This window comes from Ostrea edulis, chromosome 1 (assembly GCF_947568905.1).
Source record: "Ostrea edulis chromosome 1, xbOstEdul1.1, whole genome shotgun sequence".
Lineage (NCBI taxonomy): Eukaryota > Metazoa > Mollusca > Bivalvia > Ostreida > Ostreidae > Ostrea > Ostrea edulis.
In genome coordinates this window covers 94,333,533-94,351,890 of record NC_079164.1, presented here as the reverse complement: position 1 = coordinate 94,351,890, position 18,358 = coordinate 94,333,533, and the positions used below count along the sequence as shown (strand labels likewise).

The following is an 18,358-nucleotide window of genomic DNA, read 5'->3' as shown; positions in this document are numbered from 1 at the left end:
AGGTGAGCTAAAAACAAAAAACACACAAACAAAACAGACGAAGAATTGCTTATATTGATTGATAGATAAAATATCTGAGAATATTATGAGAGAATTGATTACTGATCCCCGTGTTGCGTCATTGCAATGTATCTTCACCTACGTTTTACCTCGGTGTATTTTCTCTTTCGTTCAGAGACGTGCACAGTTCAAGAACCTACCGACGTAGACATTTGTGCACTAATCACCACGATTACATGGCAATCTATCGGAGTCTCTCCACAGTAATTACAATTTGCTGCGTCTTTAATGACCCCCAAATCTGATAACTATGTATATACACATTAATATTCCTACCAAAATCTAATTTTCTCCGAGAAAATGCCATAAATTTTTTTTTGTGTTGGCTGGAAATACCGTTCATATATTGATATTAGTAAGGGGGAATGCTACTGTACATCATCGTTTGTCTAATTTACCATCTGAAGTGTTATTTTGATCTGGTGTAATTCTATTAGATTTGTAGTGGTACCGTGCGCTAAGTAAATCGATGTAGAGTGAATCAAGAACGGCTTTTAGTTCTCTGCTAATATTATTTTTCAGGGAGATTGACATACTGGTAAATCACATCTCCAGAAACAAGATTCCAGTTTTTTGTTTTTTGCTTCGTCTGTATGCCGTATGACTGCCGTTGTTATTTCGGCGCGAATTCTCAGTCACGTGGAAAACCATATATCTACAGCAATAATAGCAAAGAGCGTTTATCCTTGTATTCGCCTTCATGACACGGATCAATAGCTGAAGATACACGTATATAAAAAGAAAATGATGTTGTAGATAAGGCTACGAAGATTTCGGATCTATGAAACGCTGTAGACATTTTTATGTGAAAAATGCACTTTAACGTGATTGCGGTGAGTGCCTTTTAACCCTGTGGTGTACTTGCAATGGAATCCCCGAATTCAAGCCCACTCATATTTAATAATTGTGGATCCGCGCCTCCATCTAGGACAAATTCTTTCAAAAATAAGCCCCGCGCTCGTGGGGTACAAAAACTCATAGATGCACCCAGACGAAACAGCATGCCCGACACTGGAGGCAAGGAGCTTCTGGCCGTGAAAGAGGGCACTACTGCCGAACCTCTCCGTCGCGTACGGTCCTTTAAAATGACGTCTAAAGGAATCGTCAATCGCGGCGACACTTTTCGTCATAGCAACTCCAGTTTGGCCTCCGAAGGAAGTTATTCGGAATTTATTTCTCATAAAGATAAACATCCACAAAAAATTTCAAGTGAACCGGAGAATGTAGACCTGGAGATTACGAACGAACCTGCCACCTCTACCACTATTCCGAATGTATTCCGGGTGGCGCTTTGTGGCTCTGTTGGTGTTGGCAAAACTGCTCTTGTAAACCAATTCAAAACGTCGGAATACATGGGCGGATTTGAAATTTCAATTGGTATGTACATGATTTGAAAGTTTAAATTCTATTTAAAATAGTGTGCTATCATTTTATTATATAACTACTAAATGAATTTTATTTTTAGAAATGAATGGAAAATAATTCTTTTATATTGGGATTAACGGTCATATCTAACCGATAAATGAATTTCAGACAAAGGTTTTTCTCATATTCATTGGGATCGTTGAGATGTTATAGCTTGCATGCATCAAGAATTATAGAATGTATATTTTTTTTTATATAATGAAAAGTGGATGTCGCTGTTCTTGTGTTTGTGTCAAAGCCATTTCAAGGTCACACTTTTCATACTTAATGACCTTGACATTCCATTATAGCAGATAGAAAATGTATTTGTGGTTCATTACAAATTGTGTCTTAATTTGCAGCATAATCACTATGTATGAACATTCTATTTGTACATATAGCAAAACTGATAAACATTGGCAAACTCAAGAAAATCAATGGTCGACCGAATTTTCTCCGATAATTTTAGATTTTATTTCACTACTTAGATTTTCTATAAAAAAAAATTAAATGATAACACTGGTTTAATACGACACATACTAAACATAAACTGAATGAGGGGGTATTGGATCATGTAAGAAAGAGAAAAGGATTTGTTTTAAATTTCTAAAAGGAAAAATTTATAGTAGAGTATATACAATGGCGCCCAGAAGGGTAGCAAGTTTAAGATGTCGTGCTTTGCTATACTCTGTTACTTTTGTCAGTTACTACTTATTTACATAATTTTGAAAATATTTTCTTGCTTTGATTTCACAAGTTCTATTAACCTGTCGCGGTAGTTCATTGGCAGAACGATAGCTTCGTAACCGGGAGGTCGTGAGTTCGAACTCCACTTGTGCCATGACTGCGTAGTCATTACGGGTCTTTCGAATGAAAGGTGAAGATAACGAACAGTGATCAATCTCATAACTCCTATAAGCAATACAATATAGATAGTTGGGCAAACACGGACCCATGCATGTAGGTGGGATCAGATGACTAGGAGGAGTAAACATCGTCACACCCGCCGTGATTCGTATATCCTGATCAGGTAAATGGAGTTATTCGTAGTCAAAATCAGTGTGCCAAGATATGACATTAAAAACGGAGGTTCCGTGTCGCGGTAGGCGCTGGCACCTTAATGAACCCTCACTGCTACGACCCTGATCGCTAAGTATAGGTGTAAATTTGTGGTACCTCACCTACAGCTGGTCTCAATATGAGTGGAAAATTCTGGATGGGACGTAAAAACAACAAACAGTAATAACATCCCTAGATGTACTTTCAAAATTTTTATTGAGGAAATAACGTGATATTTTGATACGCCGTTAATTAACCGAAAATATAGTCCTCTATACTTAAAGTTCCCCGGACGTTCAATGTTACACCTTTATGTAAGAAAGAGTGTTGTGCCTACACGGCTCATAAGTGAAAAATTTTCAAGCACATATCATCTAATTTGTCTGAATGGGGAAAACAATCTATTCTTAAATCCCAAGCTCTTGTTACAATTACTTTGCTTTGAGTCCAGGCAGCAGAAATTCGATGTGATTTACATTGAAATAGAAAAATGAGAGTGCAAACAACACAATATAGAAATGTTTTCATTGTGTACCGATCATTGTGTTGGTGTGCTGCATTTCTATTTGCACCTGAAAACTGTTACCAAACGTGAGCGGAAACAGAAGTTAGAATCCCACTGCGTCTAGTTTGACATAACCTACACAGCTCCAGACATTTATTAATGGTTAAACACCAGAACCGGTGTAAGTAGGCTAGAACACAGGGGTATATTTAGGCTTCATGCTCTGGTAGCATGTAAAACTTATACGGTACCAATTTTGATGCTTCTTCATTTGTCCGTCGATAGCCTATGAGTGGTGTTCGAATCAAATTCGCACCGTATTGATTTTATTTTCAGTACAGGACCCAGTTGCACAAGTTAGTTTAACTGATAGTTAACACTATAAAAATGTTCAAGTTCATGACAAGTTAACTGTTAAAGTTAGCTAACCTTCGTGCAACTGGGTCCAGATGTTATACATGCACTATAGCTATACAACTGGGTCCAGATGTTATTCATGCACAATAGCTATACAACTGGGTCCAGATGTTATACATGCACTATAGCTATACAACTGGGTCCAGATGTTATTCATGCACTATAGCTATACAACTGAGTCCAGATGTTATTCATGCACAATAGCTATACAACTGGGTCCAGATGTTATACATGCACTATAGCTATACAACGCAACCACTGCGTTCTTCACTCCACTTCAATATTGTTTAGTATCATTGGTTTAATTGGATACTGTCCTGCAAAGGGTCCACAATGGGAAATTATTCATTTTGTCTTGTTGACTTCTTCAGTAGGGATGGTTCTTTAGGTGACTCGACACGTAAACAATTCACCTGAAGCATTAAATCCACCATATCGTGACGTAGTATAAAGAGTTGTTAGAACACTTGAATGGGTGCGTCCGTCTCTTTATTTTATCACCGTTTCTGGACGATTTCACTTCTTACCCTGAGTTAGGGTCTCAGCTGCACTGTAGCTCTTACGGGGAAAATCGGGGATCGACTGGAGAGCTACAGAGCCATCCGTAACAAACCCTTTCGATTCAATACGTATGGTATCCTGCTGGGGCTATTTGCATATATGTGCAACAGTTGCGTACGATTTTACACTACACATCACCGTCTTAACATATTTTAAGGGTGGACCCCCCCACCCTTCAAATCCAAAATAATGATAGACCCCCTTTTTTAAAATTCCTTGAACCGTCCCTGCGAAGTCTGGTGTCGTAGCTAATATACACTGAGAGCTGAACGTACATGTACATTAAACTATGTAGCATTTTGTCTGTAGCGTCATTACGTCGGTAAAAAAACCAAACGTATTTTCAAAATTCACACACCGTTGCGCACTCACAAACTTCAATTCTCACTATCACGATTTCACACACCGTCGCACAATGCACTTCTCGCTATCACGATTTCACACACTGTCGCACAATGCACTTCTCGCTATCACGATTTCACACACTGTCGCACAATGCACTTCTCGCTATCACGATTTCACACACTGTCGCACAATGCACTTCTCGCTATCACGATTTCACACACTGTCGCACAATGCACTTCTCGCTATCACGATTTCACACACTGTCGCACAGTGCACTTCTCGCTGTCACGATTTCACACACTGTCGCACAGTGCACTTCTCGCTATCACGATTTCACACACTGTCGCACAATGCACTTCTCGCTATCACGATTTCACACACTGTCGCACAATGCACTTCTCGCTATCACGATTTCACACACTGTCGCACAATGCACTTCTCACTATCACGATTTCACACACTGTCGCACAATGCACTTCTCGCTATCATGATTTCACACACCGTCACACACTGTTAGAATGTATGAAATACATAGCATCAAATCAATCAGGTTATAAGTACTGTTATTCGACTATATTACACTATCTGCAATTCCGTGTCTTTTGATGACATGCGCCATGATAAATAAATGACAATAATCTTTATTTTTAAAGTCGGACATACATGGTCAACAGTGAACATTAGCTATACTAGTTATTTACTAGTCTTTTTGTGGGAGGAAACCGGAGTACCCGGAGGAAAATCACGTATCCTAGTGGGCGACATCTCATATACAACCACTGCCGATCACAGGGATCGAACTCACATCGGGATCGCAGCGGTGAGAAACGAGTGTGTTAACCACTACACTACCCGGGCACCCTTATGAGCTTACATAATACGTCCGGTGAACCACACGAACACAGACTCACGAATAAGGGGGCGATTACAGGGTACTTGTCCCCACCACAAATGTTGCGAGTGAGTAGTAAAATGGAATATCCCAGGCGAAACTTTTTCCGAGGTCATTGGTTCAAAAACATGTTTGGATTGATAGCTAATGTAAATCAAAGGTATCGGCCGTGGCCATGCTTCCCCCCTCGCATTATGATTACAGTGTTCTACAAAAATATTTCTCGCAGAATGCACGTGCCATTTCATTGCCGTGATATCGATGCATATGGCACATTATTAAGTAGACAGATAATACAAAAAAGAAAACTATTTGGTCGATTCCTTGTCGGTTTTGATGAATAAATACAATTTATAATTCATTAGAAATTCAAATTAGACGCTGAAAATGTTTGATGTCTTTTGGACGATGTATATCGCCGAAAGGTTGCAGCTAATGTAGCCAAGGGGAATCGTCTTTGGTGTCGGAGTTCCGGAGTGGAAATTAATTTTCTGTATGCATGGTTTATACCAAGACAAGAAAAAGAAACATGTCTGGAGCATTGCCACAAAACAGAAAAATGTTCGTCAATAGGTTATTTGCATTATATTGTTTACGAAGAGTACAGATCCCCCCCTCTGAGAAGGATCAAAGCTTCATTGACAAAATGAAATAAGATCACATAGTTATATTTAGATTACAAATCGCATTTTCCTCCATGAACCAACCAATTTCAGCGCGCGGTCCACAATCCGTTCATATTGATTATATATGAACGGATTATTAACTAGTTAGTTTAAAGCACGCGACTGAGAGAGCGTAATGACTTGAAAAAATACAACATCTGTTACAAAGATCTCGCAAGTCATAATTGTAAACTTTCGTGGATTATTACCTCCAAAATACAGTGCACCTTGCAATGTAGATAAAAGGCAGGGTGAGACGAAATGCGACGTCATGTCTGTGTTGACGTACGTCACAATAACTACTGTGACAGAAGCTAGGAGTTCGTTTTATGCAACAAAATAGAAGCAATGTAAACAAACGGTGTTTTAGTAAATGAATATAAATATAAGAATTGAACAGCGCTTTTGATCTGTTCATGGTCAATATGAACGGATTTGGATTTGAGGCAAATTCTCTGTGAATCGCGCAAGCGATTCACAGAATTTGCCTCAAATCCAGATCCGTTCATATTGACCATGAACAGCTCAAAAGTGCTGTTCATTTCTTAAATGATCCGAACGGACGCGTAATCGGTATTGTGTACATCTTTTAACCGATATCAGATTATTTGGAATCGGTTACTAATGGATCTTGAGTAGATTTTCATGGTTTCGTTATATATTTTCCGCTAAACTATATTACATGCACTAATTTGAACAAATGGGTTGTCTTTCCGGAACGACTTGTCCCTTCCTCGGGAACAAACGAAAAGGTTTACATAAGATGATTAAAGATATACAAAAACACTAGCACTAAAACGAAACTAAATCTACAAACTTATTTACACTGCAAATTGCATGTTTATTGTTTTTGGCTTGCTAATCAATGTTTTATAGGGAGAGAATTAGGACACGTCCTATTCGTTCAATGGGCGGATCCACATTGGTTGTGACAATCTAATTGTTCGTGTCGTTGGTCATGTCAGTGCTTTCCATAATTCTTGTATTTGACCTTGTATCCAATGTTGTGGATCCGACACTTAGAGTTATCTGGTGTTGTTGAAATTCAGTGCCCCACTCCTCCCTACCCCCCCCCCCCTCTCTCTCTCTCTCTGCTTGTGTGAATGGACATTATAGGTTTAAAATGTGCTCTTCCAAATACATCGGTCTTAATGGAATATATTACTTCAGTTTTCTGAATTGTAAAATCATTTGGGTAAAGCGAATCAGTTAAGAAGCCCTATAAACGTTCTCCTGAAGTTTGATAAATAGCGCGGCCACTAATATTCTTCGATCGATTCGGAGTGATTTGATTAATACAAGGAGTTTAACAGGTCCAGCCGGTCTTCATTAATTCCCCATATGGAATAAAAGCCGGGAATAGCCAGGACCCTGATACCCACTGGGCTTACTGTGGTCGATAATTTCCAGCTTTATTAAATTTCAAGATGCATTTTCTTGTTGACACCGTACATTGACCAACACTATCACGCACTTAGACCGCGGTATAATTTTCTTAGTTTTGTGTTCGAGTTGTACTTATTAAACCTCTCCCGTAGCTTCTGGTGACGGAACTGTTAATTTGAATTATAGCTGTATCACTGACAGTGGCAGATTTAAAGGGGGGGGGGGATTTTCAAATTGAAGGTAAATCGTGGTATCTTGTTTAGAAAAATGTACTAAATGACAAAAAAGCAGTAATTTCTTCCACTCCTGGTGAAATAGATGACAAAATCTTTTCATTTCTTGAATTACTTTATTGGGAGAACTTAATTTTTTCCAAAAACCTTTAAAATTAGCGTCATTTTACTAATTTCACTTTTTTCAATTCAATTATTTATTGATTCACCAAGCATGTTGGCATACAATCATGTTACACAATATGAGATATATAATGACAATAAACTAATTACTAACAGTTAATTTACATATATGTAAATACAAGTATATATTTGATATGTACCTGTGATATTAGACTATGTATGCAATTTAGTATTGCATATTACATAAATTAAATGTAGTTATAGCACTCTACTTTTGGTGCGCAATTCAAAACATTCATGTAAAAATTCACAAAACCTTCTAGCATGAACTACATTGACAGGGTTGCATAGTACTTTACAATGGTTTTCCTTTGATATATCATCGTCTGAATTAAATTGTAGATGTTCAAAGGGTAATATTTCTTTCTTATATCTTTATACATGAAGCAGTCATATAAAAAATGTAACTCATCTTCAACAGTAGTTTTACAAAACTGACAAAAACGACATTCTTTTGGAATAATTTCACTTTATTAAAAATGATAGAAAGTAGTACCCCTCACCCACGAATTTACATCCTCAACGAATAAAGACAACTATTTACATTCCAGAGTTATCTTTCTTACAAATATATAAATCCGCAAAATTACGCCCCCATGAACCCGTAAAAATTCAGCAATCCACGAAAATTGACCCCCACGAATTTAAATGATTCTACAGTAATAAATCATACATGTATTACCTGATGGAATAGGTGGCATTTGTGAGAGATCGTTTTGGTAGTTACATCCCTACAACCAACCAGCCAACACCCATTATCACCAGTAGAGGATATTACCTATTGGAATTAAATAGGTGATATCCATTCAAATATGTGATATCTCTAATTCATTTCGATATTTGAAAGAACAACTGCTTCCACGAATATGCGAGGTCTCAAATAACCAGGTCTAATCTATGTCACGATGACTACCACAAGTAATGTCTATGTTTATCGAAAGTAAATATATTAAAGAATTTAAATGACTATGATCGAACCTATTCAAATTGAGTTAGTGATATCATTTATTTAAACAGTTGATATTACCAATTCCAATATATAATACATCGCTTAATCGTAATAAATACCAAAAACGGTGCCTCATAGAAATCTGGACAAAAGGTTCCAAACAAGCCAAACTAGCTTACTGCCTTTTACATGTTCTACCAAAGTTTTTATTGTTCAACAGAACAGTGGGTTGTTCACTCGTATGCAAAATTTAGGCCTTTGATCGGCGCTTACGGCCTTTGAGCAGGGAGGGATCTTTATCATGCCACACCTGCTGTGACACGGGACCTCGGGTTTGCGTTCTCATCCGAGGGACCGCCTTATTTAGTCGCCTCTTACGACAAGCAAGAGAACCTATTCTAACCCGGATCCCCACGGGATAAACATATCATGTACTGTCTATTGAAAAGGTTTGTCGTCTTTTTGTGAACAGGAAGAAAAATGAACCATTTGTCAATTAGCCCGACTCAAATGCTGTACCTTTTAATTTGGAAAATGTATCTCGTATCAAGACATCGCTCAAACTTCTAGGAAATATCTAACAGTTTTTCTAAAGAGATTAAGACATAAATTATGGAATATTTTTATTGATTAAAGGAGGGCATGTCGTGTTTTTTTTTAAACATGAGAAGGACTCGTTGAATATTGTACTTCTTAGCAAAACATCGCATTGATCGAGAAAATATCAATAATCATATAAACTGAATAAATGAGAACACCGAAACCGGCTACAAAACGATACTTTGTCGGTTATCCTTATACTTGTAAGGCATGGCCGAAAGTGATTAGAGAAACATGAGTTTTCTTTGAATATCTAGAAAGTAATAACATATCAAATTTTGGAATTCCCAATTTATTTTGGTCCGATTTGAAACAAATCAAATGGTATACCGGTATTCACCTCGAGGGCACGTGGAGGTGAATATAACGTGATATTTGTTCTAGTTTGTTGCATGTCAGCCAATCAGAACGCTCGGAATTATTTAATCATGTAATAAAGATGCTCCAGTAATTATTGATAATCAGTATTGTTGTAAGTTATAATCTAGAGTAGTACCACGTCTTTCAATTTGAATGTCTTTCATTTTTTCTCAATAATCACTCTTTTCGTTGTTATGTTAATTACAATATATCGTGTATGTTACTCTATAAGGTTAAGGACCCCATTGGAAATAAGCCATATGGCTTCCATGGGTAATCCTTGTTTAAGGTAGAGACATTCTTTTTCTGGTCGCCCAACGCTATCTTTTTCTAGTCGCCCAATGCAATCTTTTTTTAGTCGCCCAATGCAATCTTTTTTCTAGTCGCCCAATGGTCTGATTTACAAGATGCTTTCCGTGAAACATATACATGTACACTGTGGACCATCGTGACATAGCTGATTGTTACGGTTTACTTCTTCTCGAGAACTCTCTCACACGACTGATAAAGTCAGAGTCTGGGAAATGCGAGAAATATAAAGTGGGGTTTTTTTATTCATAAGAAGTGCAAGATCAGATATAATGAAGATCATTATTATTGAAAACAAAACTGTTTGAATGCAAATACATATAATGATCCGAAGTGTTGTAATGCGTTCTATGTGTAAGGCAATCCCTCCATTGTTCGTCACCAAGGATTGAAAGAAAGTTGTGATATCCCACACATAGAGCCTTGATTATGGATACAACTAGGTGAAAAAAATCGAAAAGAAAATGTCTATATATAGCATTAATGCCAGATATGAAGTCCTACTCACCCGATACAGCCGATGTTCAAGATCGACAATCTAATGAGAAACCTTAAATAGTGAAAATTAATCTGAAACACTAATGGAAACTAGACTGAAAAAACTGAGGAATAATACGAGACGTCTGTCCATTACCAAGGCTTCCTGTGGTTCCACAAGGAAAAGCTCGGGGCAGTTACAATAGTGTATGTGTATCATGATGATCCTCCCCAGAATCCAAATTGTTATTCTATGTTATTCTTGTGGTCACGTGGGTGTCGTTTCTTAGGCGGGAAGGGGTGTCGTAATGTAGATTTTATATTAATACAAGAATACAAAGTTTTCAATTTGACGGAATGGCATATTTTGCACCTTTTACGATATATACATGTATATATATGTGTGTGTATGTATACATATATATAAGCACTAAGTTCCAACAACACCCGGTACCTAAATGTGTCGGATCCACAACATGGATACAATCTTAGGTGATGTAGAAGATGAAAGACCGTGTCGGTACTTTTAGATGTATATATAGATTTATCAGGTGATGTAGGAGATGAAATGACCGTGTCGGTACTTTTAGATGTATCTATATATTTCTCAGGTGATGTAGAAGATGAAATGACCGTGTCGGTACTTCTAGATGGAGAGGAGTCCACGTTAGAATTCCATGACGTCACCGACAATCAGGTATGGTGACCTATACATGGTAAATATTACATTGTTACAGCGCCTTAATGTGCCATTCATCGATTGACTAGAGAAGAAACAAGGGTAAGCAGAGTCGTAATAGTCCACAGCCATTGAATTTCAGAAACACACTGTACATAGTTAATACACCTTCACTTCATCAATGTATAAAAAAACAAACCAAAATGGAGTACAACACACAATGAACATACCTGTATTTATTGTCAAATTTTAAAAATTGTTGTTTATTCTCTCTTGTAAGCAATAGCCATTCCTCATGAGTGCGTGTGAATCTTGATGAATATGTAGTACGTATATTTTCTAGACGGGACGTATTATGGTACCATGATGTATGTACGTCCGTCCGTCCGTCCTTTCGGAGTTTTCCGTTTCTAATTTCATTTCTCTGTCTCATATCAAGCTTGGTATGTAGCTTCTGTGTGGGTCACTCAAGATCATGTTGCAATTTTGATCCATTTCGACCTCTCTTACAAGAGTTTTGCCCCTTATTTGAAAATTGTTATATGGAGAATAGATGAGTTGTCCAGCGATCGAACTCCTCCCACAATTTTCAAGCGAGGACCATCTTGTTTTACAGAGTGTTTATATGGTTAAAGATTTTGATTTTCTTCAATTTCTTAAAAAGAAAATTATGGAGTGTTGAACTTAGTCAGTTTTGAGGAAATATCATATTAAACTAGCTCTTACAAGTTTTTTGTCATTTCGAATTTCAAAAATTTCGGCTTGAGCATCACTGAAGAGACATTATTTGTCGAAATGCGCATCTGGTGCCTCAAAATTGGTACCGTATAAGTTTTACATGAAACCCCGCGCAAGCGTGGGAAATCAGAATTAAGTAATATTGCATAAAGGAAGGACTTTTTAATGCGTGTTTGAATTGTTGCGCACATTAACTGAATGAACGATATCTTTAAGTGAATTCAAGAAAATTATTTGAATAATTGCATGCATTATTAGACAAAGAAAGTACGTCACAGCCTGGTCACGGTAATGATTTTTGTGTATTCAACTAAAATACTCAAATAACCCCATACCGGCTTATTTGGTCATTTTTGAAAATTATTTTTGCACATTAAATCTTCCACAGCCTTGGCGTAAAAATGCATAATGGCAAAAATTACAAATTGTGACACCCCCCCCCCCCCTTGCACCTGATCTCTAAGGAAGGATATCATAACATATTTGGAATGAATCGTTAGAGAAAGTTGTAATTTATCACTTATCAACGCGCTGATGCCGAATAACGCTATGTACAGCGGAAATGTTCATTGTTACCCGTCTCGTCTGCCGACACCGCAAAAACAACATGCTACGCAGAATTTTCAAAAGTATTTACCCACAAGCAAGACTACTCTCAAATCCATATGTTTTTCACATGTGTGTAAACAGCCTGAGTGCACCTCAGGAAGTAGCCTCAGCTACCAACATCAAATAGTTCCTTTGTATACAACTGATTATACCTGAAAATTACACAAAATTTCTTAATCAGGGGTACAAAAATTAAGAGAAAAGAAGAAGAGGAAATGAGAAGAATCGCGCAGGGGGAAAATCATTCTTTTAAATATATGGAACTACAATTGATTGTATCTTGCTTAAAGTCTCAGCAACCATTGACAGCGGACGGACTATACTGAATGGGGAGGCCGAGAACGGACAAATCACACATTCTGTTCCCGAGATCAGTAGCGAAGAACTTGATATCAAAACAGAGGATGTTGCAGGATACATCCTGAGTATTATAGAAAATGCATGTACAATAGTTCGCCAAGATATAACAGTCCAGAAACTAGATCAGGATGGCGACAGGGTTATAGTAGAAACAGAAAATGTTCACACTTCAGATGTAAGCCAGGACAACGAATGTCTACAAAAACATGCCGAACTAATGAAACCTGTGAAATTACAAGAGTTAAAACAGAAAACCAAGTCATTCACAGGTAGACTTGACAAATCTGGGAAGCTTACTGCATTAGAATCAGAGAAAACATGCAAGTTCGTTCCTAGAAAGCTGTTTTTATCAAGCGTAGAAAGCTTTAAACTTGCACCAGATACCCAAAGCACAGAAGAGGAGACCAAGTCTGCGAAACCAAAGCCTTTACAGTTTAGGTTTATCTGCACCACGGGACTTTCTCCTGCGGAAGAACCCCGAGTAGTGAGACTAGGGAGAACATGGAGAAAGCGCATTCTGAGATTTTTGGGAATTAAAAGATAGACTTTCTGAAAATTTATGAAGATAAGAAACGTAATTTTAAAGGATTTGTTGGTACTTTGCAAATGTATATTATAATATATGCAGGTTATTGGTGTTCAAATATAGATTAAATTTGTTTTCAAACTGTTACACCTCTTGTTTGTTCTGGTTAACATTACTTGTTACACACTTCTGTATAATGGGCATCTGAGTAGCAAGTGGTCATATATATATCTTTCCCATTCAAATGTTATATCGACAGTGCACTATCTAAGTCATGATTTAAAATACATTTTAGGTTTCTGGAGGTCACTTATTTTGAGGTATCGTCATTGGAATATGATGTATTTTGAAAAAATAGCTTGTCAATTTATTGTATTTTCAGGTGAAGTATAATGCTTGATTATTGATGTTCACATGTAGGCAAATCTATGTTTATGCACATACTTGAAAAAATTAATAACTTTTCCACTGGCCTTAATAGATATCGAATGCCTGGACAGATTAAAACCCTACCCCTATCGCGTTTCTGTTGTTTTTACAATCTCATTAAAGTCAGCTCCTTGATCCGCTCCTTTATTTTTGTTGTTGTTGTTATCGCTACACGAGACCTCGTGTAGCGACAGCAAAAGAAAAAGAGCGGTTCGAGGAGCTGATTTTAATCGGATTGGTTGTTTTTATTGTCTGGAATTGGTTATCTGATATAACATATCTTAGCAAAGAGTAGCATTAAAAAAAATTCCATTCATACCTAAATGATCTCAAGATATTTATTTTTTGGAAAAACGATAAAGAACGCTGTAACCAAATATTTATTTTTCATTATTTTCAAAATGGAATTTTACACCTTTATGGAGAATGCATTTTAAACTAATATTCATGCAGCTGTCTGATACAGAGATTCTGAAATCTACAAACGGAAATAATAATGTAGGGATGATCGCGTATATTGATTGATTGATTGATTGAATGTTGTATAACGTTCCTCTCGAGAATATTTCACTGATATGGAGACGTCACCACTGCTTGGGAAACAATGATACATTTTTATAGAGAGAAATGTAAAATAAAAAATAAAAAGATTACACAAAAATGAAGAGTACAACACTGAGGTATACATTTCTGAGAAACATAACCTACACCCCCTGAGTTACAAACATACATAGCTGAAACTGAGAAATAACACGGTCACATACTTGGATTAACTAGCCTACATGTTCGGATGGCTGATACTGCCTGAAGCAAAGTTTTACAAATTATGGCTTCAGAAGCACCCTAGGTAAGCATTTCCACGGGCGTATTATGTACCGTTTGCGATGCTCTTGTTTAAAATACATGAGGATAGGAACTACGACATGTCACGCCGGACTACTTCATGAAGAGCGAGGGCGCTAACCTATTTATTAATTCTAGTACGGAGAATTTTGAAATTTCTAAGATATAAGGATATTTCTTGCACAACATACATCGTGTGTGAAACAACATGATTTATCCCTATATATGTGACCTCAAAAAATATGTTTAACTCACAGGGGCTAAGCCATAAATGGTATCACAGAGTTCGGGCCAAAACGGGCTTAGCCCCTGTGGTTTAACTGTATTCTAACCACACAGAGTTAAAAGTAGTGAAATTCGTGTAGTTGATTAAAGTCGTTTCGATTTAGGCTGTGCAACTGATTGTCCGTCTCTGATTTAGATGACAAGCAAGCCATACTGTGTCAATATTTACAGCTCTCTCCTTCTGATATCGCTCTCATTCAGACATAAATTATGAAATGAATTGGATATTTTTTTGAACTGGAGGGTAATGTTCGAATTGATTTACATGTAACAAGAACTTCACGCGATGCCTCTCCCAACATTACAAGTGTAAAACCGTCATTCATTTTGCTTATCGAATTCATCCATTATTTATTTCAGAAGTGTCTCTGAATATTCCAAACACATATTGATTTCTGATATTGATTTTATATACGGTTTTGTGTCATATCCGTTAGATTGCCACAGAAATCTCTATAACATTTTAATTTTACCATATTATCTTATTTAAAGGCGATTGAAGGCGATAAGAGACACTGAAGCTGAACATTAATTGCATTTCTTTGTCGATATGTTATGTATAGATTTGTAATTAACATATCAGAGAGAGAACAATCACGGTACACTTCAAAGTTATCGTCATTGATCATTTCAGATACGGAAGTTCTCGTTGAAGACCGATTAGTACAAGTTCATTTAAAAGTCTTTATGATAAATGCGAATGCTGATAACCTAAAAAGTGAAAATGTGAGACAATGCAGATCTCCCAGTGACGATAATAAAGGAGAATAAAAAACTAAAATGTCTTTATCTTTGTTGATTCGCTCTAGATTAGCACCCTGCTCTGAAGTAACGATTTATTACAATGTATTAACATTGCTTTTCTTTTCTACGTGCATGTTGATTTCTGAAGCATCGTCCTTTATATTGACGGATCCAGAAGGTGTGGGGTGTTCCGGGGGTTGAAACCCCGCCCCCTTTTGTCAGAAAAATTTGCTAGAAAAGGGGGAAAGATAACACATTTTGAGGATGGAACCCTTCCTCTTTGAAAATCAAAATTAATGGTAGACCCCCCATTAAAATATCCTGGATCCACCCCTTATTTGGTACCATGAGATGCTGACTACGCTTTGCTCCAACAAGTTGGAGCCTCCGTTAACGTTCCTTATTATACTATTTATACTCACAACACTATGTCATTGTAAGGTACCATTATTGTCGGCTCTCTATCTTTGTAGGAGTTACTTAGGACGGTGACGGTGGACGCCCATGTTGTTAACACTGTCAATTCTATCTTTGTAGGAGTTACTTAGGACGGTGGACGCCTATGTTGTTAACACTGTCAGCTCTCTATCTTTGTAGGAGTTACTTAGGACGCTGACGGTGGACGCCTATGTTGTTAACACTGTCAACTCTATCTTTGTAGGAGTCACTTAGGACGCTGACGGTGGACGCCTATGTTGTTAACACTGTCAACTCTATCTTTGTAGGAGTCACTTAGGACGCTGACGGTGGACGCCTATGTTGTTAACACTGTCAACTCTATCTTTGTAGGAGTTACTTAGGACGCTGGCGGTGGACGCCTATGTTGTTAACACTGTCAACTCTATCTTTGTAGGAGTTACTTAGGACGCTGACGGTGGACGCCTACGTGGTAGTGTTCTCAGTTAACAGTCCGCCCACCTTCCAGATCGCCAAAGACAACCTCAACAAAATCCGAAACGATCTGAAAATCAACAAAACCATCATCATTGTTGCCAATAAGATCGACCTGGTGCGAAAAAGGGGCGTTCCGGCGTCTGGTAGGGCTTGTCTGAATTCCATCTACAATTTGTAACACAAACTGCTGAATTTGCTTTTTCGTTTTAACTGGTGTCGGTTAAGTTCTAAGTTTGAAGTAAAATAAGGTCACAGTGATCCATAGAGAAACGTTAGACTGTATTGGACATCATTGTCTAGTGAGCTCAAAGCGCGAGTATTCAGTTTGAAGTTGTCATATATAGGTTAGCGATCAGCGGTTTAGTTCCAGAAATAACAGATCGCTGGCGGGAACACAAAATCGGTTTTGCGGTTGTCACAATTTCCTCTTCCAGTGATTAGAAAAATACTGCTAGATTTTTGTTTTGCGAACTTCAAAGACGATGTCACGATTAGTGTTATTCGGAAGAATTTCTTTTACTATAGTAGTTGATAGCATATCTTTTATACAGTCGTGATTTATGTTACAATTTTAGGGGTTTAAATGCTTTAATCAAACGAGTGATATGTTAAATACGAACGTCATAATTTTATTGGCTTTTATAGCCGTTTTCCATCTGTGAATGGGCACTTTTTTCACAGAAATTCTGTAGCATCTCATCCCCCCCACCCCCCAAAAAAACCCCAATCAGAACAAAAAACAAACACCCCTCCCCACTTTGGTCTTCCTCGCCTTTCATAAACATCTTTCCAGAACACTCGCGATTATGAAATCGGCATTCTTTATCCATTTTCACTAGGTCATATTTTTTATCTACAGACATCAGATGATGTAAGATACTATGTTAATAAATCAATTAAGTTTTTCTCAGTGTGTTAAAAGTTATTATTTGTTTGCTGGGCTGTAGGGCACAGTTTTCAAGAGTGGTAGGTCGCAAAACGAAAACAAAATCTCAACATATTGTGGCCATACATATAGTAATCAGTATTTCACTATTAATGGTCGCACAGCGAATCACAAAAATAGATCTGCCAAAGCGAGAAACATTTGGAGTTCCAGCATCTCTTTAAATTATAATAATCATGGTTTGTTCTTTTAACAGATGCAAGAAAATTGGCAGATTCCTATAACTGTAAATACATAGAGACGTCTGTGGCGTTGAACCATCAAGTTGATGAATTATTGGTGGGAATTTTACGACAAATCAGACTCCAACAAAATATGAAATCTGCTGAAATCATATCCGAGTCCAACTCCAATCCGAAGGTCAAGAGGTCGGGTGCTCTGGGGCTGCTCGATAGGCTATTTGGTCGAAAACCCAAATCGGGGAGCACCTGCGACAACTTGTATGATGTGTGAATTTTCATAAATCATGAACTGCGTAAGGCACTTAATGTACCATACATGCATGTTGTAATGAAGTAATCTCGACACTTATTGAAAACGCCATTTCCCCCATTTTGTCCTTTAAAACGAGATGAAAGCAAAAGCTTTTACAGCAATTAGATATGGACAGATAACTGATAAAAATTATCATGGACAATTGATTTATGGCTTTTTCACCAATATGTTCGTAATCGACGAATGGAAATCCCGGGTAATGCTCTTATATCGATCACAACCGCAATATCCTACCAAGTCAAACCCAAAGAGAAAATGGAAATGATACATAAGCATGTTAATATTGTTCATAAAGACATTAATGGACTCTGTATAGGTTTGTGTGATTATATAGCGATAAAACGTTTCATTGACTACTAATCTTCTGTGAACCTCTTAAGCAGGGATAATGCGTCATCTAGACAA

At 37.4% G+C, this 18,358-nt stretch overlaps 1 protein-coding gene across 1 annotated transcript; it reads left to right on the top strand.

Annotated features, from left to right (window-relative positions):
* The first annotated feature begins 418 nt into the window (after positions 1–418).
* LOC125673350 (GTP-binding protein GEM-like) lies at positions 419–18,307 on the top strand. Its single transcript, XM_056166757.1, has 4 exons — positions 419–1,437; positions 11,017–11,102; positions 16,472–16,655; positions 17,655–18,307. Exons 1-4 carry the CDS (start codon positions 927–929, stop codon positions 17,909–17,911), a joined length of 1,038 nt encoding a protein of 345 aa, XP_056022732.1. The 5' UTR covers positions 419–926; the 3' UTR covers positions 17,912–18,307.
* Positions 18,308–18,358: the final 51 nt, after the last annotated feature.

Coding starts and splice junctions, on each gene's coding strand:
- LOC125673350 (XM_056166757.1), top strand. CDS start 927: ATGGAATCCCCGAATTCAAGCCCACTCATATTTAATAATTGTGGATCC. Junction 1,438..11,016: donor CGGATTTGAAATTTCAATTG/GTATGTACATGA, acceptor TATATTTCTCAG/GTGATGTAGAAGATGAAATG. Junction 11,103..16,471: donor ATGACGTCACCGACAATCAG/GTATGGTGACCT, acceptor CTATCTTTGTAG/GAGTTACTTAGGACGCTGAC.